Below are 22,348 nucleotides of genomic sequence, written 5' to 3'. Positions count from 1 at the left end.
TGAAACAGTATGTGATTGTGAACCAAAATGCAACTATCCTTCAAAATGCACACTTCTCCATATTTTGTGAATTTTGTACAAAAAAAAAATCACATGATTGGGGATATTGCTTGCAAATATGTGTGTATTAGGAGAAATGCACACTAAAATGCTGACACATATTTGGGATGACTTCTTAAGAAAACAAACAGGGTAAATTGACTGGTCCTCCCATCCCTACTTCCCAGCTCACACTCTTAGACCTTACTTTACACCAGCTCTCGGGACTAAGGCCCTGTATCAGTCTGATTACAGAAGAAGTATGATTGATCTTCTACACATTTACTCAGAAGTAAATCCTGTTGTTAGACATGCAGTATACTGGCTAAACAATACCAGATCCCTCTATAGCTTCATATATGGCTCTCTTTATTTACATCTGTTCATATCTTTTTAATAATCTATTTTATTGATTTTTGAAAATATAAACATACAACATAAAACAATACAAAATCCAAATTCTGAGATTACTCTGAATCTCCTGACTTTCCCCCATCCCTTCCATGGGTCCTTTTGATTCTATTTTCAACTGCATATCCGTACTTCTCCAATTTTCCATCTTCCTAAGTTTACATCTGTTGATATCTTGACACAGTTGTAAGAACTGGAATCCCATTTGTAATTGGATGCAGTAATAATTGTTGCAGTACATGCATGGGAAAGGTTTTGTGACAGCCTAACACTGAGAAAATGGGTGTAGTATCTGTGATACTTTTTTTTTTTTTCCGATAGCCAGAGGGGGGGTGTTAACAAAGATCTTTTTTGAGATTTGGAGGGCAGGTGTTAAGCAGAATCCAATGGGGAGTATCAGGAAATGGAAGAATTTGAAGGGAGGGGCAAAAGGTCAGGAGTTGGTTCAGCATCTGATTATAAAACAGCCTAGTTGCTAGAAGCTATGCTCTTCTCTTGGAGTTTTTCCAATGGGTGAATCTCTTGGATGCTCTGCACAACCTGTCTATTTGGGTTGGCTTCTGTGCCAAGCTGGGGATGCAAGGATTCACACAGCATGTACATTTGCTCATATTTCTATTTGAATAAATGTAGTTGGGAATGGGGCAAGCCAAAATTTTCAAATCAGCTGGAATTCATCAGTGAGATGGTACTTATGCATTCTTTTCAGATCCAAGGAAGAACAACCTTGTGGAGATGATACTAGATGTGAATGTCAGCCAGCTGACAGAACGGCAGAAGGGCATGTTTATCCGTCAGATAGCGGTTTTGCTGGGAGTCCTGGATTCAGACATCATCGTACAAAAGATTCAGCCTTACACAGAGGAGAGGTAGGAGTCCATGGAGAGGATCTTAACCGAGACAACCTAGTTGCACCCTAAAAGGCACCACTTGCAATTTGCTCATTTAAAAACAGACATAGGAAAGTGATAAAACACAGCACTCCCCTTTTTGAGCTGAGTGCTGGCGGTTGATTTTCAAGATTGAAATATTTTGTGGATAAGTTTGTGTGCACTTGTATTCATATGTTTACTTGAAAAATATTCATTCATAATGAGAATTTCATGGTGTGTACAGACATAGAATGCACTCACTGTATGTCTCATGTACACTTATCCACAGTATCAAGCTCAGAGGAAACCTGCTTTTCCCCAGGTTTGTAGCAGAAGCTGGGTTTGAACAGTGCTAGTTCTCTGGCCTTTGTATCTGCCATGAAGCCCACTCCTCTCTCCCCATCCTCCCCCACTTTCTTAGAACAGTAAAACAGTAAAATCCTGAAGAGAAAGTGCCAGGCATTTGAGCCACTGACCATGCAGTTGTTTGGAAACCAAAGCTAAGGGTGATAGCCCCCATGGAGGAGGAGGAGCACCCCACATTCATTTCAGAGCCAGATGCATGTATCCATTGAAGACAAAGGGTGGGGGAAGGGGCGCTTAACTACAGCCACGCACAGAAAAAGGCTGCACATAAAACTGGTTTCAGCCTTAAAGTGCAAGTTCAAGCAGCCTGTGTGTGGATATATTTTCATAAGTTTGTGTTGTCAGGGAACTGACATCGGAGCTAGAGGCGGAGGGAAGGCTCTCAAATGATGCTGGAGAAGGGCCCAGCAGGGAGAGAGGCAGCTCCGCAGATGGGGAAGCAAATCAGCGCAACACCAGGGATATAGAGGGGCTGATGGGGGAATCGGTGAGAGGGCTCCAGGACTCTTCACCGGACACCAGCGGGGAGAGCACGGGTCCTCCGCTACCCACGCCCACCCTGCGCAGAAGACTTCCGCGCAGAGAGAGTAGGAGGAGACTGGGTGTCAAACAACTTTTATGTTGGAAAAGATTTAAGAAACGCCCACTGACAGATTCTGCTAGCGACTGAGGCAGCCACGAAGTGAAGGGCTGCCCAGACTGAAAGGTTTAGCAAAGCAACAAAGCCTGGAGAGGCGGCAACTTACGCACGAGCAACCCATACACATTACAGTTGTCAACCTTGCTTCACTGCAAACCAAACCTCTTCAGAGAATAAGGACTTAGGTTTTGGGGCAGGAGGACAAACCCAGGCTTGGAGCCCTGGATTGCATTGTGGATCCTCATGCCCTAGGTTCTCATGTGCCAGGAATCGCAACAGCACAGAGCTCTTGCCTAAGCTAGTGCTTGATTAACCCTGGTGCATTACCCAGTTCTTTCAGAAATCTGGGCGTCTGAACTTCCTGCCAAGTTTATCCAGACTGAATCTTCTGGTACATAAGTGAAATGTTCACTTTTCGTTAACCTTGAAAAAATTCTTTTGCTTAATGACATGAGCCAAGAAACAGAGGTGCTTTGGGCTTTCAGTTCTAACCCCGTTCCCCCCTCCTCCTCCACCTGACATCATCCCAGTCGCAGACCAGTCATTTACCGTTCTTCCTTCTAGCAGAAGAGGAAGAGGTTTGCATCTGATCAATATATATTTGGCTGCAGTTAAGAAAGCATTAAGTAAATGGAATATGGATGCATTTTCTTTTCTTTTCTTTTCTTTTTTGTGCTCCTCTCTTTCTCTGTGTCTGTCTGTCTCTCTCTTTTTAAGGAGCACTTTTATCTATGCCAGGTGGACAGGATGGGGTTTTGCATGGCTCGATTCTGGTGCTGCTGCTTTGATTTGCTGTTAAGAGAGGGTTCCAGGGGGGCTGTTTCACATTTTGTCCTTTTTGAGCAGAGCTATGCATATTTTGCTCTGGGGGAAAAAATCTGAAGTCTGCAATGGCAATAAATCATGCAAACAAAGCAGATATATGTGTGTCTGGTTCCTTGGTTTTGCATAATTATTTTGCTTCCAAGAACTGACTTCTCAAAGAACATGGATTCACTTCCAAAGAAACTTGAGGAATTAGTGGAAAGGAAGGCTTGTAGGGGCGAGACCTGCTAAAGATTTTGTATTATGGAAATCTTTCTTTGTGTTCTTCCCATTCACCCATCCCAACCCCCAGTAGTTGCGGTTTTCTGGAGAGAAACCTTCTATTTATGCTTCTTGTATCCCCAATTTTCTTGTTAATTGCAGCACAAAGATGGTGTTCTACGTGTGGAATCAGCCTCCTCATCAGATCTTCAAAGGGCATGACATTGCTTGGTCACTCAAGAACGAGCTGCGGAAGCAGCAGCAGTCAGGTTTCCTCATCTTCCGAGTGCTGGAGATCAATACAGTCAGTAAGTCAGAGGAACAGCTGATGTGGCTGCTGACCATTTCTTGTCACCTTGCACCACCTCCTTCCAGTGAGAAGTTTCACTTTCCCTGTGTCCAACTTTCCCTAAGGCCATTGCATCTGTAAGTGCACCATATCTGGGGTGGGGTTGAGGATCACTGTAAAAAATAACTTGCTTCTGACAATGGCACCTTATATGGAGCCTATCTCAATCAGATTTGTCAACACTGAATGACAGTGGCTCTCCAGGGTTTCAGACTGGGAACGTTCCCAGTTCTACCTGGAGATGCCAGGGATTGAATCTAGGGCATTCTGCCTGCAAGACAGATGCTCTGCCACTGAACTATGACCAGCGTAGTGGACCCCAATTTCTCCACTTAGATAAATTCCAGAGAGACTGAATGCTATGTTCCATCAACAAGCATCCTAGCAATAATGTTTCAGCTAGAAACCGACAGTGATGGTTCTTTTTCCTACCAAGCTGAAGAATGGGAGAAGATATAGTTGCTTATAGCAGCCTTCACTAACCTGATGCCCCTCAAATGTTCTGGACTACCACTCCCTCAACCTCAGCCACCATGCCTGTTCTGATCACTTCATGTACGTTATCTCAGGAATCACTGCAAATAGGAGCCCAGTAAATTAAACCAGAGTTATTCTCATTTGTTGCAGGTTGCAGGGTGGGGGTGGGATTACAAATCTGCCTAAAGCCACATAATTTGAATCTGTCCCTGGGCATTACCTCATTAGGGTGTTGTTGTTTTTAACGGATATGATGGCTTCTTACCTCCTTGAAATGTATATGATGTCTGCCCCCAGTTGTATTGATACCACTATTGCTGATCCTTTCTTCTGGGAGTTCTTAGACTAGTTTTATGCCAAGTTTTCTGAGCTATTGCATTTTACTACCATGGTTCATGCCATATGAACCAGCAGCACAGTGCTATTACTGTTTTGATAGGAGGGGCTTCAGTCCTGCATATCCACTTTAGCACCCTTTTCCTCTCCTTCCTTCTCCACCCTATCTTTGACCTTGCAGTTGATCTATGGGAAGAAAGAAGGTTTTATCCTCCATTCTATTCCCATTGTCAGTCTTTTTTTTCTTTTTCTTTTTTGGAAGCTACTTCCCATTGTGCACTTCTAAATCTTCACGGTTCCAAGTCTAAGTTTTCAATTCATAATGCTGCTATCTGTGCTGCTTTCTTGAACTGAGGCAGGGTGCATGCTGAACTGCTCCCACTTCTGGGGATGGCACAAGAAAGAGGGAATTAGGCCTAAACGTGAGAAGCAAAGCGGCAAGAGCAGACAACTGGCAATGTAACACACAGTGGGAAGTGGAGGAGGAGCTATAGCAGGGGATATGCAGAGCTCTGTTTTTGTGAAGGAGAAGCCAAAAGCCTCTTGACAGCTGGCTGCCTCTGCCTTTGTCATTGTGACACAGACACCCACACACCATCCTGCTAACTCTCAGTTGCATTATGGGATTTATGTTCTGCAGGGAGTTCACATTATGCACATTGGCTGGGGTTTGGCATCTCCCTCAGGGGCCATTGAGGCTGAAACCAGAAGTTGACTGGGTGCTACTCATGGACCAAGAACCAACAGTGATGTTGTAGAAGGAAAAGGCAGCCCTACTGACCGTTATTATAGAGCTGGCACGCAAGCTTGCATTCAGCAAAAGAGACCACAAATGCATTTTTGAAACTTGGAAAGTGAGAGAAAATGGCATTGGGGGCAGGGGAAACCCCCAGTGTTTGCACATAATTTTCTGCACCAGTGTGTATATGTGTGTGCATAGATCTAAGTTTTTTTGGGGGGAGGGGGACATTCAAATATCACTAGATGTTTTTATTGCACTTCTCAATGGCATGTAGCACAGACTTGTCTTATGAAACAGGGCCTGCTTGCATGATATCGATCAGTGTCCCCCACAAGCATATCCAGTATATCATATAGATAAGATAAGGAACAAAATGGATCTCTGAACCTGGCTGTCTTGAGAATCTAGGGGAAAATGTTTGACTCCTCATCCCTTCAAGTTTGACTGTGAAACTTAATTGTGGTGTCTGACTGGGCTCTCCCTCCTCCAGCCTGCCAGTTGAACTGTTCAGAACATGGGCACTGCAACTCCTTCACCAAGCGCTGTGTTTGTGACCCTTTCTGGATGGAGAACTTCATCAAAGTGCAACTAGGTGATGGCGAGAGCAACTGTGGTAGGTACCACTCTCTCTTTCCTTTCATGGTTAATAAGGCAACAGCTTCTGCAAGAGGCTCAGTGCCTAAATGCAGAAAGTTTCTGTTTGTTTCTGTGTCATGCCCCACTGTGGAGAAGGAGCCCTCAAAGGGAAAGAAGAACAGGCAAAGGGTATTGGGTATTGGTTTGGTATAGCCAAGGAACCCTATATGTTTGAGGGAAGGGATTAATGGCCTGATCACACGGAATACCTGCAGAAATCAGCAGCTGTACTATATCTAGTGTCTTAAATATTGAGCAGCTTCTGGCCTCATCTTAGGTGATTGGTAGGACAGGGCTTAGTGAAGGGTTGTCACCACCCCACTCCGACATTAGTGGCCAGTTGAGACATCAAGAGTTGTATCTCAGCCAACTCTCCCACTTTGCTTATAGTCCCAGCAGAGGTACCTGAGCCATCCTGGTGCGACATACAAATATAGAACTGTAGTTCTTGAGGGACTCCTTAGCATCAGCGCCAACTATAGGGGCCCTGGGGGCCCAGGCACCCACAGTACGGGCACCGATGTGACTTCCAGTTTCTACCAAAAGTTGTATCACAGGCCCATTGCAACCCCCAAGGCGATGTTGGAGACCCTGCCAGGTCCCTGACGCGACTTCTGGTACAAACCGGAAGTCACATCAGAGGTCTCACGAAGCCTCATATGTGATCTCCAAGGCCACACAAGGTCTTGGAGATCTCCTCTGAGGTCCTACCAGGCCTCAGAAGTGCCACTGCAGCGCATTGATGTAACATGACATCACTACGTCACATTATGTCACGGAAGCCATTGGGCACCCATAACCTGGAGCCCAAGTTGGACCCCTGCTCCTTAGCAAGTCCCTCGGGGGTCTGTGCCTGCCCTGCCCTGCCCTGTTCTGAGTTCAGCCAGGTAATTGATCTGTTATTTGCACCCTACTCTTCTACACATATGCACTCAGAGAAGCTGCCCCTATTTGGATTCCACCTCTGTCTCCTATGAGGGCATTGGGAGCATAATTCAGCCTGCTGTTATACTAAATGTCCCAGTTCAGGCAATCATCATGGTCAAATTGATCCAGGTTTGTTTTAACTAATTACAATAAACCACAGTTCCCTCAATTGATTCAGACTAAGAAACTGTGGTTTGTTCTAAAATGAAAGAGAAACTTTAATTTTCAAGTGTGTGCGTCAAAGGCTGGATATGAATCATTAATAGTAATCTAAACTTTGGTTTCAATGATTGTCTAAACTGGGCCAGTGTCAGCCCAGCCAGGGCAGTATGCAGTTATACACCTAGGCAGACCTGAACTGTGAGGTCTACAACCCATAGTCCCTGAGATCAAGTTCTGAGAGCTGGAGACAGATCCGGGGCCTATATTTCAGCTAGAACCTGAAGTGTAGCAGGCGGAATGTGCCGATCTGTTCTTGGCCAGGCAAGGCAGAAGACCAGGTTTCAAGGCTTGGCCAATCCAGGCACTTTATATTTCCTGCCAGTCACGGGGACCAATGCCACATATATCTGTTCCTCTTTCTGTGCCTGATGAAGGCACTGGCCACAGCTCCCAGAAGCTGGATCCGAGTCCCAGCCCCAACTATGAGGCTCCTAGTTCAAGCTCCAGAGTCTGATGCTGAGATTCTATCTCTGTCCTTCTTACAGAATGGAGCGTGCTCTACGTTGTCATTGCATCGTTTGTTATCGTGGTCTCCTTGGGGATCTTTTCTTGGGTGGTGGTCTGCTGCTGCAAAAAGTGAGTAAAGCCCTGAGGCCTTTCCAGACCCCTCTTCCCTTAACAGTTAAGTTCACTGCTCTTACTTTTGGGTTAGGTGCTCGTTCTCTGTGAGGGCCTCCCACTCCATCTAAGCTTCAATCTGTTTCTTTCTCCCCCACCCCCATTTTTTCTTAAGACGTAAGGGAAAACCCAAAAGGAAGAGCAAATACAAGATCTTGGATGCCACAGATCAAGAGAGCCTGGAGTTAAAACCAAATCCCAAAGCAGGTAAGACATCAGAAAAGAGGTTAGCACTCACAGAATGCTGACACAGGCTGGTTTCTATTCTCAAGGGTTTTGAAATCACTGCATGACATAGGGGAAGCTTGTAGCTCTGTGGGTGTTTACTTGAAAGCCGGGTTTTCAGTGATTCAGTTGTGTCTGTTCCCCTCAGAGTTCTGTCCAACAAGGCATGTCAAGATGCTTGCCACAAAGGCAGCAAAATGGGGGTCACCTTTTCCCCATGTGCTAGGAGCACTTTTGGCTGTAGAGGGTTTCCGAGAGGAATTCAGAATAACTTCTACATTATATCTGTCATTTAGTTTTGCTTTTTAAAGTGCTCATTAGTTTTGTGTGATCTTCACAATAGGGCTGTAACTATTGTCTTATGGTAAGCATAAGTTTGTCAAGGCTGGTTGTCTCCATAATTCTGTTTTATGTCATGCTAGCCATTTTGGGTTAAGTCACAACCCCAGCACTTCCCCAGAATTCAAAATTTGCCCACTGGTCTAAAAAGGTTGACAACCCCTGATCCATTCTTTCCTGTTTACCTCAATGGAGGTGGGACTTAGCCTCTTTTTCCAGGTGGATTTTAACTGAAAATCCTTAAAGATATTTCTGGAAACACACATTGAAAAAACACAGTTTAAAAAAGTACTAACAAGGCTATCAGAGGGTTGCATGCTGCCTTTTTTCCCTGCCCCCTCCTTTTTTAATAGCTTGTTTCACCCCTACACAATTCTGCCACTGGAGTGATTGCTCCCAAGGTGGAGCTTGCTCTTATGTTTGTTCAAGGCACATCATGGCAGATAGCTTTGCTCAGGCTGTAGGCAGCTAGGAAATATATTTAAAGGTTTTTTTAGGGGGTTTTTTAGACCAGGACAGAGCAAAACCCACCCACGGACTATATGTGTTATGAAAGCAGCAGGAAACACACCTATTGCAAACAAAGCAGTATGAGCACCCCAAAACGTTTACAAGCAGAAATGGTATTGGAAGCAAGATTGTGTATAACCATCCAAATGCTCTCAAGTGTGGCTGATAAGCAGGCTTAAAGTTGCTGCCTTTCAGCCTTTGGATTTGGCTGTGTGGTCAAGTCCCCCATGGGGAACCCAGATGCACAGTCAATCCAGCTGCATCTCTACCTGCCCCACACTTGACATCATTTGCAAAGTCAGGTGTGGGGCAGATGGGTGTGGTTTGGGGGAAATGACCTTGCAGGCCAAATTGGGACCAGAATGGGACTGCCTGTGGACTGGAGGTGCTCCACCCCTGATTCTGAGCTAGGTGGACCAGCTTCTTATGCTGATATAAAATATGCAGCAGGAGTCTCTCTCACACACACTCAGAGAGAGAGATTCTTACTGAATGGGTTATCTTACTTTTTTGTGTGTTTATATTTGAAGGCAGTAAACAGAAAGCCCAGGCCCAGAACACCAGCCTGATGCATTCAGAATCTGAGCTAGACAGCGATGAAGCTATCTTTACATGGCCAGATCGGGAGAAGGGAAAGCTGCTGCACAACCAGAATGGTTTCCTGCGCAATGGGCAGGTGACGCCGAAGCCGAAGAACCAGAGGGAGGAAATCCTATAGCCATGGACTGGCACTCGCAAAGGGACAGCAAATGACTCAGAAGCCTGTTCTGCTCCTCAGTTGCACAAGGAGCCTGCAGAAACCTGCTGTGTTGTGGATAGCACTGCTAATGTATTACACGGACACTTTTGTTTACTGCAGATCTTTCTTTTCTTAAAAAAAAATTGAACTGCCTGTACTTGAATCTGGACTTCAAGGGAAATTTGGCAAAAGAAGCTGTGAAACAAAAGACTGTGAAGGGTAGGTGCTGGTTCCGAAATGCTGCAGGATTTAAAACCACTCCTGTGAAACTGTGAAAAGCGCCATCTTGCCCAGGACTGCAATACACACCCTGTGCTACCTGCCCCAAAATCTGCTTGCCTCGGGGGGGGGGGGGTGGCCATCTTCTTCACACGCTCTCTCTTGTGGAGGGAGACAGTTCTGACTGCAAAAACCACAGCTTTGCTCTAGCCAGGATGCCTTGGACTGTGTTCTTTTCTAAAGCACTTCAGCTGCAGAAAAGGACTGTTGGGTCCCTCTCCCCATCTCTCATGGACTGTACTTTCTTTCCAAAAAGGAATAGGAGGCCAAGCTTGCAGAATGTGAAGCACTGCTGTCTCCAGGGCATGGGAAGAATTTACCCCATGGGTCACATTTACAATTGTAAAGTGTCCCCCTCCCTGTTTTGTGTGTGTGTTTAAATTATTGTTAGTCTTGCCACTGGTGGAAACAGAAGTGATACCTCCACGTCTATGACTCCCCTTATCCCCCTGCATTGTTCAAGAGCACTCTACACATATACTGGAAGCCTTCCCTTTGTGTAGTCAGGAACACTGTAAGACAGCAAGTTTCTCTTCCACTTGAAAAAAAACAACCTTTGATATGCTGTCTATCTTACAAATAATATTTGCACAGTTTGAAAGCGGGGTATCGGAAACAAAGGCAGGGGTATCAAATTGATGATTCCCTCTGATCCCCAATTGATGAATGCCTCTTCTCACTCCCAATTCCCCTTCCCTTTATTTGTTGTTTGTTACATGTTCATTGTGTGTTTCTCACAAGAAACACCGATTGTCCAGTCACCAAGGAGGTTCAAAAACTTCCTGTTTATGGAAAGCAACTGCAGGAGTCTCCCTTGAGCACCTCGTTTGATATAGAGATTGAGAGTTTCCAGACTGTACAATCCAGCTCCCCACTCCCCTTTTTTAAAGTCAATGGAAGATGCATACTAGTATGATGGTGATGTTTGTGATTTACTTTCATTTGTCACCTGCATTGTTTTCTTCACCAACACTGTTAACCAGCTTCATACTTGGCAAACCTTGTCTCTCCCCAAAGGTGAATACACCTTTGACAGACACTCCACCCCCCACCTCCGCTGCTACCATCATCTAATACTGAAGGGCAACTCTTCAAGACTCTTGAGCTTTGATGATGAGGGTTTCGTTTTAATTTCCAAACTGGAATTCCAGGCTCTTTCTCTAAGTCAGGAGTGGCCAGCTGGCAACCCAGAGACCAGATCCAGCCCCTGGTTGGCAAACCAAAGTCAAATAGCTTGCAATACTAATTGTGGTCCTTTATTATTGTAATTGGAGTGAGGGTAGCCAGATGAGAATGCTACACACTTAAGAGGTCACAAGCCACTCTTTAAGGTGGGTTGGTGGTGGCTACAATGGCCTCGGAGAATGTAGAAGTTGGCCATCCTTGATTCAAGTGCGTAACAAGTTTTCAAGTTCTCCTGAATTCTGTTTACATTGCTGCACTACTGATTTGTTGAAGGTGATGATTAAATATGCTGCTCAGCTTGTGGGGGCATCTCTCCCCCTTGAATTGTTGTTGATGGTACTGTTGTCGTCTTTTTTCACCCCTTCCCCTTCTGTCCAGCTGAATGACAGAAGTTGGGTGCTGGCTGCTTATTGCTTAAATTGCAACCAGGGACTGAGTTGTCCCCCATCTCTTAGTGAAGCAACATGCCTAAATGAGCCCCTTGGAAGCAGGCCCAGAGGTGTAGGCTTGGGTCCTCAAGCCTTCCCAGCACTGTCACTGCAGTGCTGTCATGTGACTGCAACAACAGCACTGGTGGAAGTAGGGCTTTTCAGTTCCCCAGGTGTGGGGAACCTTTGGCCCTCCAGATGTTGCTGAACTCCAATTCCCAACATCCCTGGTTGGTGGCCATGCTTTTGGGGGCTGATGGAGGGCTAAAGGTTCCAAATCTGTACTACTGAATCAGAGCCCATGCTCTTCATAATCCCAGTGGGCACAAGAAGCCACAAACTATGGTCACAGCCACACCATACATTTAAAACACATTTTTATCACTGAACTTTCCCCAAAGAATCCTGGGAATAGTAGTGCCCCCCCCACAGAGCTACAATTCCTGGCACCCTTTACACACTACAGTTCCCAGAAATCTATGGCACGTTTCTGGAGGGATGGGGAGTTTGTGTGTCTCAGAGGGAGAGAGCAGGCCTATCACCAGCATGCAGCAACACACGGGGTCACTTTACCATAGAACTTGCCCCAATCAGAAACCTATTGCTTCTGTGACTACCCTGACATTTGCTTGCCCATGACAGCAGGTGGTGGGGACTGGGGTAGGGGCATTGATTGGAGCTTGAGGCTGCACAGCCAGGCTTGCCAACCCCACATCAGTCTGTGTATGTTCAGATCAGGCCAGCAGAATTAAAATGGGCTCACCGAGTTTGTGTGTGTGGCCCAGAGCTCAGATTGGTGTCACTGCCAAACCACAACTAGACAGAAAGATTGACTGTCTCCTTCCGGGCAGTTGCGACAGAGTGGGTAGCCTGATTGTGGCACTGATTGTCAGAGCTCTAGGTCGCACACCTAAATTCCCTGGGGCCACCAACTTATTTATGCTGTGCTCCCTAACATACATGCCTTGGGGGTGCAGCCTGTGTAATTCAGAAAGCAGGGCTGGCAAGTTGTGGGAAGCAGCTTAGAGCTACCACCATTACAGGAGGAGCCCATCCACAAGATAGCTGGGGGCCAGGCACTAAGGGAGCCTCTATTACCTGAAGCCAGGCTTGTGCAGCTAGTTAACTGTTCCCTCAAGTCTTAAACAGGACTTGGAGAGGAAGGCTGTCAATGGCTAATCTAGGGATGAGGGAGAAATTCAGTTTTGTTTGCATTTAAATGTGAACCTGCCTAACCCACCCTTCCCAACGTAATACACAAAGTGAGACACACACACACCCTTCAAAATCCACCCTTCAGATCTTTGCAATGCAATTTTCCAGCCAAGTAATGGGTACAAAATTCATATTCTAGGATAACGTGCAAATATTAATGAAAGCAACATACAAAATGCATTCTGTTAAGGGAAACTGCATGCAAAAATGTGTAGATTAGGACAAACACATACTAAAATGCTGATGAATTTTCAAGTGGAGTATTTAATTTTTAAAAATGCATACACGTGAAAAGATGGAGAACTGAGCTGACCTGAAAAATGAGAAACTGAAACTGACAAATGCATCCATCTGTAGTGGCTACTAGTCATGATGCCTGTGTACCACTGCCAGTGTCAGAGATGGTATTCCTATGAGTACCAGGTGCTGGAAACTGCAGGAGGAGAGCGTGCTGTTGTGCTCAGGTCCTGCTTGCAGGCTTTCTATAGGCACCTGGTTTTCAACTCTTGAGAACAATAAGCTGAACTAGATGGGCCTTTGGTCTGATGCATAGCGGCTCCTCTTGTGTTCCTTTCGCAATAGATTTTTTTTTTTCTTGCTAGGATGTGCTGTGCTGTAACAAGGACTTTCCAATTCTTAATGCAATAGTTTACAAAACAAGAATTGTAATCCCCAAATGTTCCACTAGGGTCCGAACTAGTAGTTCTGCAGCTACAGTACCTGATCCTGAGCCTAATTCAGAATATATAGCAGCCTTGCAAATAAGCCTCCAGAGGTTACTGGCCTGGGAAGAGGTTACTAGTAGCCTCGTTTCCATACGGTATACAAAGGAACAAAAAGAGCCACTTGCTCATCTAGTCTAGCATCCTGTCCTCACAGTGGCCACCTGGATGCCCCGATGGGAAGCCCACAAGCAGGACATCATGCGCACAACAGCAAGAGGCAAGAGAAAAACCCTTCACTGCAACAAGCATGGAAACTGCATAGTAATTTTTAAAATAAGTAAAAGCTCCATCATTTGTGATGGAGGAAAAATCCGACTACAAGGTAGGTTAAATAAAAGGCTGGTATATAGAGCCTTTTACAACTTCAAAGAGGGATATTTCTTATACTGTAACAAAGAGGACTGATACCTGACCATTCTTGCACACTTCCACTACAAACATTTTTCAGGAGGTCCATAAACACAAAAAGTATGTTCGCTTTTAAGCTGCTATTAAACTCCCCCCCAAGCAATATAAACACCTTATGGTTACCAAAAGCAATAATACAGGGGTGGAAGACCTGTGGCCTCCCAGATTTTGCTGGACTCCAACTCCCCTCACCACTGGCCAGGCTGGCTGGGGATGCTTGGAGTTGGGTGTCCAACATCTGGAAGGCTGCAGGTTCCTCTTCCCTGCATTAGTGTTAGGTCTGCCAGTCACCGCCTCCTCCTCCCTCATAGACTTTTGTATCCTTATTCCTTTGCTATGCAAGCACCTTGAGCCTCTCTTGACCTTGAGTCCTGTTCTGCATGGCTATGCATTGTGATTTCCCAATTAGAGACTCTGTGGTTGCAATTTCCCCATGTGTGGAAACTAAAACGTAAGAGACAACTGCTTCGGTAAGCTGTGCCATCCTTGGTCAGAAATCATGTTCTCTTTTGCTTCACAACAGTTCCCAGAGTTCGCTTGTTCTTAAGCCACTCGGAGAATTGTAGCTCAGGGGGGGTGGAGGAATAGGGGTCTCCTAACAATTCTTGGCACCCTTAATAGGCTACATTTCCTGTGATTCATTGAGGGAAGCCATGACAGTCTGAAGTGATATGATACTGCTTCAAAGGCGTAATGCAGATGGGGCCTGAGACAAATGGGCACGCAAGCATTGGCAAAGGGCTTTGTGTGAGGCGTGGGCAGGGGTGGAGCAAGGTGGGTGCGGTGAGTGCAGTCTGCCCTGGGTGTCACCTCTGATGGGGGTGACTAAATGCTGTGTGGCACTAAACGCCTGTGAGAGACGCTGTGGCTCTGGTGCGCGCAGGCTTCCCGCTGCCAAAATGGTCCTCCTCAGTGACAGGCAGACTCCCCGTTGCAAGGCACGTGGTCTCTGCCAAAAAAGCAGCTCAGCAACTTTGGCTTCCCCCAAAAAGCTCAACAACTATGGCTCCCCCTAAAAATATGAAATAAAGGCAAACCATTTTTGCAGGCAAAAAAAATAATAAATAAATTTCAATGGGGGGTGCGACAATATGGAGGAGGAGAGCCATGTCTGCCACCTGAAGCTCCGTGGAGGAAAGGTGGGGTATAAAAAGCAAAGCCGAATAAATAAATTGAATGCAAACCCATTGAATTCATACTGAAAATGCAGTTATCCTTTGCAAAATTTGGAGAGATACAAATACAAATTTCGGTGCAGTTCTCCAACCCAACCACATCTACCAAGAGGGAATATAAGGGTGAATTGTGAATACAAATACACAGAGTAGTGAAAATAACATTAAGAATGCATTGTATTAGGGGAAATTGTTTGCAAAAATGTGTACATTAGTCAATGCTGAATACAAAAATGGTCTTCACACATTAGCCCCAATGATGAAAGTAGGGGTATGTGTGTGTGTGTGTGTGTGTGTGTGTGTGTGTGTGTGTGTGTGTGTGTGTTTTCCTCCACCTGCCAGAACTATCACATCTGCAGACAGAGTATTTGGCCAGAATTCCTTAAGAATTAATATGGGAACTCTTCCCTCTCTCCATTCATATATGCTAACATCACACCTTAACATGCAAATAGCACCAAAGGAAGGGAAGTGATGTACCATTCTCATGGGGGGCTCAGCACATCTTTTTGACTGACCAACTGTTTTAAATTATATATAGATAACTACAGTGCTTTTTTCTGGGGGTACGCAGGGGTACGCATACCCCTAAACATTTTGTGAATCTAAGTTTGGCCTCATTGAGGGGCAGTATTTCAATATGAGTAGTAAAATGAGAGTACCCCTAAACATTTTTTGGGGGGGAAAGCACTGGAGAACTACAACTCCCTGAACATCTGGAGGGCATCAGGTTGGGGCAAAGAAAGATATAGCTATGTCCTACCTTATCCCCATTGCCTTGGGCTAGGCAGTTAAGCCTTTCCAGCAGAATGGAACGAAATGTACCAAGTTCAGTGTCTGGTTTCTAACTTGAGTCATCAACCCCAGTGTTCAGGTGGGACTCACAGCAGTTGTGAAAGAGTCTTGGGACTGGAGAGGCTTCTCTGCTTGCTCTTGTCCAAGCCTGCTGAGAGACAGTATCATTAAGAGTGTAGCCCTGGTGAACCTTTAAGACTCCAAAGTGGGCAGAAGCAAAAGAGGCATTCTCTGCAGTATGTTCAGCCTAACCAGTTTAGAAATGGAGATTCGCCTGGGCCATCATGCGGACTAGATCAGAGAGAGAAGCAGTGCAGGCGTTGTGTAGGTTGCAGAGTTAAAGGCATGCTGCATATCCAGGGGGCATGCCCAGATTCTGTCATCTGAGGCCTTCCTCATGTGCCCCTTCCATGGGAGGTCCAGAGGGTGGCAACGTAAGAACAGACCTTTTCAGTGGTGACTTGAAGCTTGCAAAATGCTTTCCCTAGGGAGGCTTGCCTGACGCCACCATTACGAATCTTTAGGTGCCAGGCAAAAACATTCCTTTTTAACCACACCTTTGGCTTTTAACTATTGTATGGTCTTTTTGAATGGGTGGGATGCTTTAATGTAGAGGGGTTTTTTTAAATTTATTTAACGCTGGTGTCAGGGATTTAGGAGCAGAGGCAAGGCCAAGGGAGGAAACAGAGAGCGAAGGGGAGGAGGCAGAAGAAAAGATGAGTGATGACGACGACCCGAGATCTCCTAGTCTTTCCAGTGAATCAGAGGATTCACAGAAAGGAGCACCAGTGGCCAGGGCAAGGGGGGAGTCTAGGGGGGCACCCCAGGAAGATAGAGCCAGAGGGGACTCAGGGGAGAGCAGTTGGAAATCGGGACCAGCGTCACCGCCAGGGAGCAGGGAAGAAGAAGGGAGCCAGGGGGCAAGCGCTGGCAGCTCACCACAGGAGGGAGGGCATGAGTCAGGAGTGGCCACACCTCCATCGGGGAGCGAAGAAACGGTTAAGAGGAAAGTGGAAGGTTGGGCGCGCGCGCCAAGTTCAAATGCAGAGGAAGGCGGCGCAGTAAGCAGCCCGGAAAGGGAACCAGGTCCTAAAGCCCGGCGCAAGGAGGCAGGAGGGTCCGGGTCAGCGTCAGAAGAATCCAGGAAGGAAGAAACCCCGGGGGGTAGAGGGACCCAGAGGAGGACAGTCAGGCGGAAAAGGTGGAGCAGGGCTAGGATATTAAGTTGGTGCACAAGGGGCGGAGACTCAGACGGAGCTTCGCCGATCTAGCTACTAGACGTAGAGTTGCGCGCAGCAGCGTGAGAATGGAAACTGCAATTCAATAAAGACTTTTACTTAATGATCGCTGGCTAGCGTGATCCTCTGTGAGCTAGGATCTTCAAGCAGCTCTGACAGTAAGCTCCGTCTCCCTCAATTGTGGGCATCTACAACCTCGAGGAGGGGAGAGAAGCAGGTGCCCACTAGCGAGCTCACGAACGGCAGACGACATGACGGCTGAGCAGCAGATAGAGGAACTCAGAAAAGCAGTGGCACAACTGAATGCTGAGGCTCTCGCATCCAGGAAGAGAGAGGAGGAGGCAGCTGCCGCCTGCAGGGATCTCCAGGTCAGGTTAGATGTGCTGACAAAGCAGACACCCCGGCAGGAGGGAATTGGGTTGGCGAGACGCACAGGCGGGCTGGTCTCTCACTTCGATGGGAACCTGCAACAGTATCCCAACTTTAGAGCAGACGTACTGTGCGCACTGCAACTGCTGCATAAAGACTTTAGAGATGAGCAAGAGAGAGTGGGATTCATCATGTCTCATTTGCATGGGGATGCTAAAGCATGGCTACGCAATTTATGGAGAGATAAGGATCCGGCGCTCCAGAATGCAGATGCCTTTATTAAAGCGATGGATGGGTGTTTTTTATCAAGCATTGACGTGGATCTTGCCCGGAAGGAGGTGCATGGGCTAAGACAAGGGAGGGCCAGCGTCAGGCAGTACCATGCCCGCTTTTTCGCCTTGGTCAGTGCCCTGGAATGGGACAGAGATTCGGCCCCTGTAAGAGACCTCTTTTGGGAGGGGTTGCACAGCTCGATTAAAGATGAGATCGCGAGGGGGGAGAGACCCCGAACCACCCAGGAGGTCGTTCAGAGGGCACTGGCAGTGGGGGTGAGGCTGGAAGAACGCCCGTGGAGCAGGGACGAAGGGCGTGGAGGGCGCGAACCAGCCAGGGGCCCCTCCTTCCTTCCCAGAGAAGCAGCGCGGGCGCAATCCACGCCTCCGCCAGGAGGAGGAGCCGAACCTATGGAGGTTGGAGGTGCAAGGGCTCAGTCAGCAACCAGAGCCCTAGCACCGGCAGCAGTGAAAGCGAAGCCTCCTAGAGGGAACAGGAAGTGTTACGTCTGTGAGGAGCCAGGGCATATGGCGAAAGAGTGTCCCCGGAGGCTCCACAAGCTCACTGCAGCCTCGGCAATGGTGACTGCAGCAACGCAGCAAGGAGGAACACAGCAGGGAAACGAAGCAGTCTGGCTGGAGGAAGAGGCCCTGGGGCCCAGCCAGACGTGTTAGTGCCGCAGTCCCCAGAGATTTTACAGCCCGTGAACCCCCTCCCGCCCAAACCAGTGGTGAGGCTCACCGCATCTCTCCAGCTGCCCAATGGAATCACCATGGACGTGCCCATCACAGTGGACTCGGGCAGCAACGCGGACTTTATAGGGCAGGACTTTGTCGACAAGCACGCTATACAGTTGCTGCCGGCCACACTGCCCCTGCAGGTTGTCACGGTGGATGGCAGGGAGTTGCTAGGGGGGCAAGTGGTGAAGCAGACGCCGCCAATGGCGATGCGACTTGGGAATCACAAAGAAATCATCAGCTTCAATGTCACTCAACTATCGGATACGCCCATTGTATTGGGAATGAGTTGGCTGGACAAGCACAGCCCAACGCTGGCTTGGTACCAGAGGCAGCTGGTCTTCGGCTCTTCCTTTTGTGCTGAACACTGCATCGTGCACCGGCAGGAAGGAGAGGAAGAGGAGTCACAGCTGCTGCTAGGCACGCTGCAAGCGATTCCCCACAAGTACGCAGAATTTTTGGAAGTTTTCTGCGAGAAGGAGGCGGACAGGCTACCCCCTCACAGACCATATGACTGCAAAATTGACCTGCTGCCGGGGGCGGCGCTGCCTAAAGGGAAACTGTATTCCATGTCGGAGGACGAGCTGCAGGAACTCAAAGAGTTCATCGATCATAATTTGGAGCGCGGTTTCATCCGAGAGTCCAAGGCAGCGGGGGGCAGTCCTGTATTCTTTGTTAAAAAGCGAGACACGCCCCAAAAAAGACTGGTCGTGGACTATCGCATTTTAAACAGTGTGACCAAGCCGTCGGACTTCCCCATGCCCCGAATCGACGACCTCCTGGCGAAGGTGCGGAAGGGAAAAGTGTTCACCAAATTAGACCTGCGAGGGGCGTACAACCTCATTCGCATGCGGGAGGGGGATGAGTGGAAGACGGCCATGTTCACGCCACTGGGTACCTACGAATACAGAGTTATGCCTTTTGGACTGCAAAATGGCTCCCACGTTTTTCAAGCTTTCATGCATCACGTGTTGGCGGGACTTCTCTACAAGACGTGCGTCTGTTTCTTAGATGACATCCTGATCTTTTCGGAATCGCAGCAGGAGCATGACAGGCACGTCAAGGAAGTGCTGACCAGACTAAAGCAACATAGGCTCTACGCCAAGCTGGAGAAGTGCCAATTCGACGTGACGGAGGTGGATTTTCTGGGCTACAAGTTGTCTGACAAGGGGCTCGCCATGGACAGCGCCAAGGTTCGAGCGGTATTGGACTGGAAGAGCCCACGCAACCGGAAAGAGGTCCAAAGGTTTGTCGGCTTTGCGAACTTCTATCGCAAGTTTATCAAGGGCTTCGCTATGCAGACAGCGGCCATCACAGACACGCTTAGCTCCAAGAAAAAGAAGTTTGTTTGGACGGAGGAGGCGGAGCAGTCCTTTCAGGCACTCAAGCGTCTCTTCGCGTCGGAAGAGCAGCTGCTTCACGTCAACCCCAGCAGGCCGATGAGGGTGGAGACAGACGCCTCGGACAGAGCCGTGGGGGCGGTCCTGCTGCAAAAGGACCAGCAGGGGGTGTGGCGACCGGGAGCGTTTTACTCCAGGAAGCTCAGCAAGTCCGAGCAGAACTACACCATCTGGGACAGGGAGTTGCTGGCCATTCATGCAGCGTTCAAAGCGTGGCGGCACTTCCTGATCGGCGCCAAGCACACGGTGCAGGTTTGCACGGACCACAAGAATCTGGAGCACTGGCGCACGGCACAGTTCCTAAACCAGAGGCAGATACGCTGGGCTGAGTTTTTTGCGAACTTCGACTTCCGCATAGAGTATGTCCCGGGGGACACTAACATCATGGCGGACGCCCTCTCCCGTAAGCCACAGTATCTGGAGGACACAACGCCAGCGGCAGCCATGCACATCTTCGCACCAACAGTATGGGCGTGCGCCGCGGCCACCGTGGACCTGGAGGCGGTGCGACGAGCGTTGCAGGATGACTCCTTCGCGCAAGCAAAGATGGCAGAGGTGCAAAGGGGCAAGGCTGTGGCCGACGGTTTCCAGCTACGAGATGGATTGCTCATCCGTAAAGGGGCCATCTACGTGCCGGGAGACGACCTTCGTGCCAAGGTGCTGCAGCAGCTGCACGACGCGCCCACGGCCGGGCACTTTGGCAAGGAGAAGACGGTGGAATTAGTAGCCAGGGATTTCTGGTGGCCTGGAATGAGAGGGGAGGTCGCAGACTACGTGGCGAGGTGTGACACCTGCCAGAGGGCCAAACCAGTGCACAGACCGCCGGCCGGACTGTTGGAACCGCTGCAAACTCCGGTCGAACCTTGGGAAAGGGTGGCTCTGGACTTTGTCACAGATCTGCCCAGCTCGAGGGGCAAGACGGCAGTGCTGGTGGTGGTGGACCTGTTTTCCAAGATGGCCCATTTCATTCCGTGTGCTAAGGTGGCCACGGCGGAGCAAACCGCCAAACTGTTCATAGACCACGTGTTCAAGGTTCACGGTCTGCCACGGTCTATTCTGTCCGACCGCGGGCGGCAGTTCATCTCGAATTTCTGGCAGAAGCTGATGGGCTTCCTGAACGTCAAGATCAACCTGGCGTCGGCGAGACACCCGCAGACCAACGGGCAAGCGGAGCGGGTCAATGCCATCATGCAGCAGTACCTGAGATGCTATGCGAATCAACAGCCTGCGACGTGGGTGGATTACCTGCCGCTTGCCGAGTTCGCCTACAACAACACGAAGCACGTGTCCACGGGGGTCACGCCGTTCTTCGCCAACAACGGGAGGCACCCCAGAACCTTCCCGGGACTGGAAAGAATGGGGGAGGGGGAGCCGCAGACGGCAGATGCGTTCGCGTCGGAGCTGCAGGAAGTCCACGATCAGCTGAGGCGCCACCTGGAGCTGGCCAAACACGCATACAAGGTACAAGCGGACAGACACAGAAGGGTTGGCGAAGAGCTCCACGGGGGAGACTGGGTCTGGTTAGCAGCCCACGCAGTGCCGGCCAGGTCGTTGGCCAAGAAGAAACTAGGGCATAAACAACTGGGGCCCTACCAAGTCGAAGGGCAGGTCAACCCGGTAGCTTTCAGACTGGCACTTCCGGAGGGTTCCAGAATGCATCCGGTGTTCCACAGATCGGTGCTCACTCCCTACAAGGCACCGCACAGGTTCCAGGAACCCGGAACGGCGCCGAGTCCGGTCAGAGACAGAACAGGGCACGCGGGAGTGGCACAGAAGGAGCGCATCAACGAAGTCACGGAGATTTTGGACTCCAGATGGGGGGAAGAGGGGGTAGAATACTTTCTCGCCAAGGAGGGCACCCCGGCCAGTGCGAACAGCTGGGTGCCGGGCTACGCCTTGGACGAACCTCTACTCAAAGACGAGTTTCATGCCCTCTTCCCACATAGACCTATGCCAGCAGACTTTTTCGACGACTGGCTTTTCACGCCCACGCTTTCGGCCAGCACTTTCCGGGGGTTCGACTCGGAAGAGGACCCGACACAAGACGTCCGTTCCCCGGAGGGGTCACCCTCGGGATCTGCATCAGAACCCTCGTATTGGTGGGACGATAGACCAGAGGAGCAGTTCCGCAGAAGGTGGCTGGAAGGCCCAGGACGAGCAACGCCGCCAGGAGGAAGTGAGGGAGAAACGGACATGGACGTTTTCGGGGACGACCCTGGTTTCGAGCACGGCGGCACAGAGATGGAAGCGGAGGTGACCGTCGTCGACGAGAGCAGGGAGGAAGACCCGCGAGACTTCAGATGGAGGCCCGCCACGGGAAGCGAACGATATCCGACGTTCGTCCCTTTGCAACAGCAGCACCCAGCTCCAGCACCGGAAGGAGGGGAGGGGGGAATGGGGGGCTTCGAGGGGGGGATGGATGTCAGGGATTTAGGAGCAGAGGCAAGGCCAAGGGAGGAAACAGAGAGCGAAGGGGAGGAGGCAGAAGAAAAGATGAGTGATGACGACGACCCGAGATCTCCTAGTCTTTCCAGTGAATCAGAGGATTCACAGAAAGGAGCACCAGTGGCCAGGGCAAGGGGGGAGTCTAGGGGGGCACCCCAGGAAGATAGAGCCAGAGGGGACTCAGGGGAGAGCAGTTGGAAAT

General features: G+C 48.9%; 1 protein-coding gene and 1 long non-coding RNA gene across 3 annotated transcripts in view; one reads left to right on the top strand and one right to left on the bottom strand.

The window, feature by feature from the left end:
* KIAA0319L (KIAA0319 like) overlaps positions 1-11,267 on the top strand; it is a 58,273-nt gene extending 47,006 nt beyond the window's left edge. The window contains exons 16-21 of the mRNA XM_081199935.1: positions 1,160-1,319; positions 3,517-3,662; positions 5,749-5,871; positions 7,529-7,619; positions 7,777-7,868; positions 9,266-11,267. Of these exons, the coding sequence (XP_081056061.1) occupies positions 1,160-1,319; positions 3,517-3,662; positions 5,749-5,871; positions 7,529-7,619; positions 7,777-7,868; positions 9,266-9,453 (800 nt within the window). The 3' untranslated portion in view covers positions 9,454-11,267. The remainder of the gene's footprint in view (positions 1-1,159; positions 1,320-3,516; positions 3,663-5,748; positions 5,872-7,528; positions 7,620-7,776; positions 7,869-9,265) is intronic.
* LOC308590191 overlaps positions 1-22,348 on the bottom strand; it is a 113,327-nt gene that overhangs the window by 38,516 nt on the left and 52,463 nt on the right. For both annotated transcript variants that reach the window (XR_014009714.1, XR_014009715.1), the window contains one exon: positions 15,653-15,832. This is a non-coding gene — a long non-coding RNA (uncharacterized lncRNA). The remainder of the gene's footprint in view (positions 1-15,652; positions 15,833-22,348) is intronic.

The sequence above is a fragment of the Podarcis bocagei genome (genome assembly GCF_964188305.1).
Source record: "Podarcis bocagei genome assembly, chromosome: 7".
In the NCBI taxonomy this organism is placed as follows: domain Eukaryota; kingdom Metazoa; phylum Chordata; class Lepidosauria; order Squamata; family Lacertidae; genus Podarcis; species Podarcis bocagei.
The sequence above is the reverse complement of the archived record's forward strand: the minus strand, read 5'-3'. Positions and strand labels throughout refer to the sequence as shown.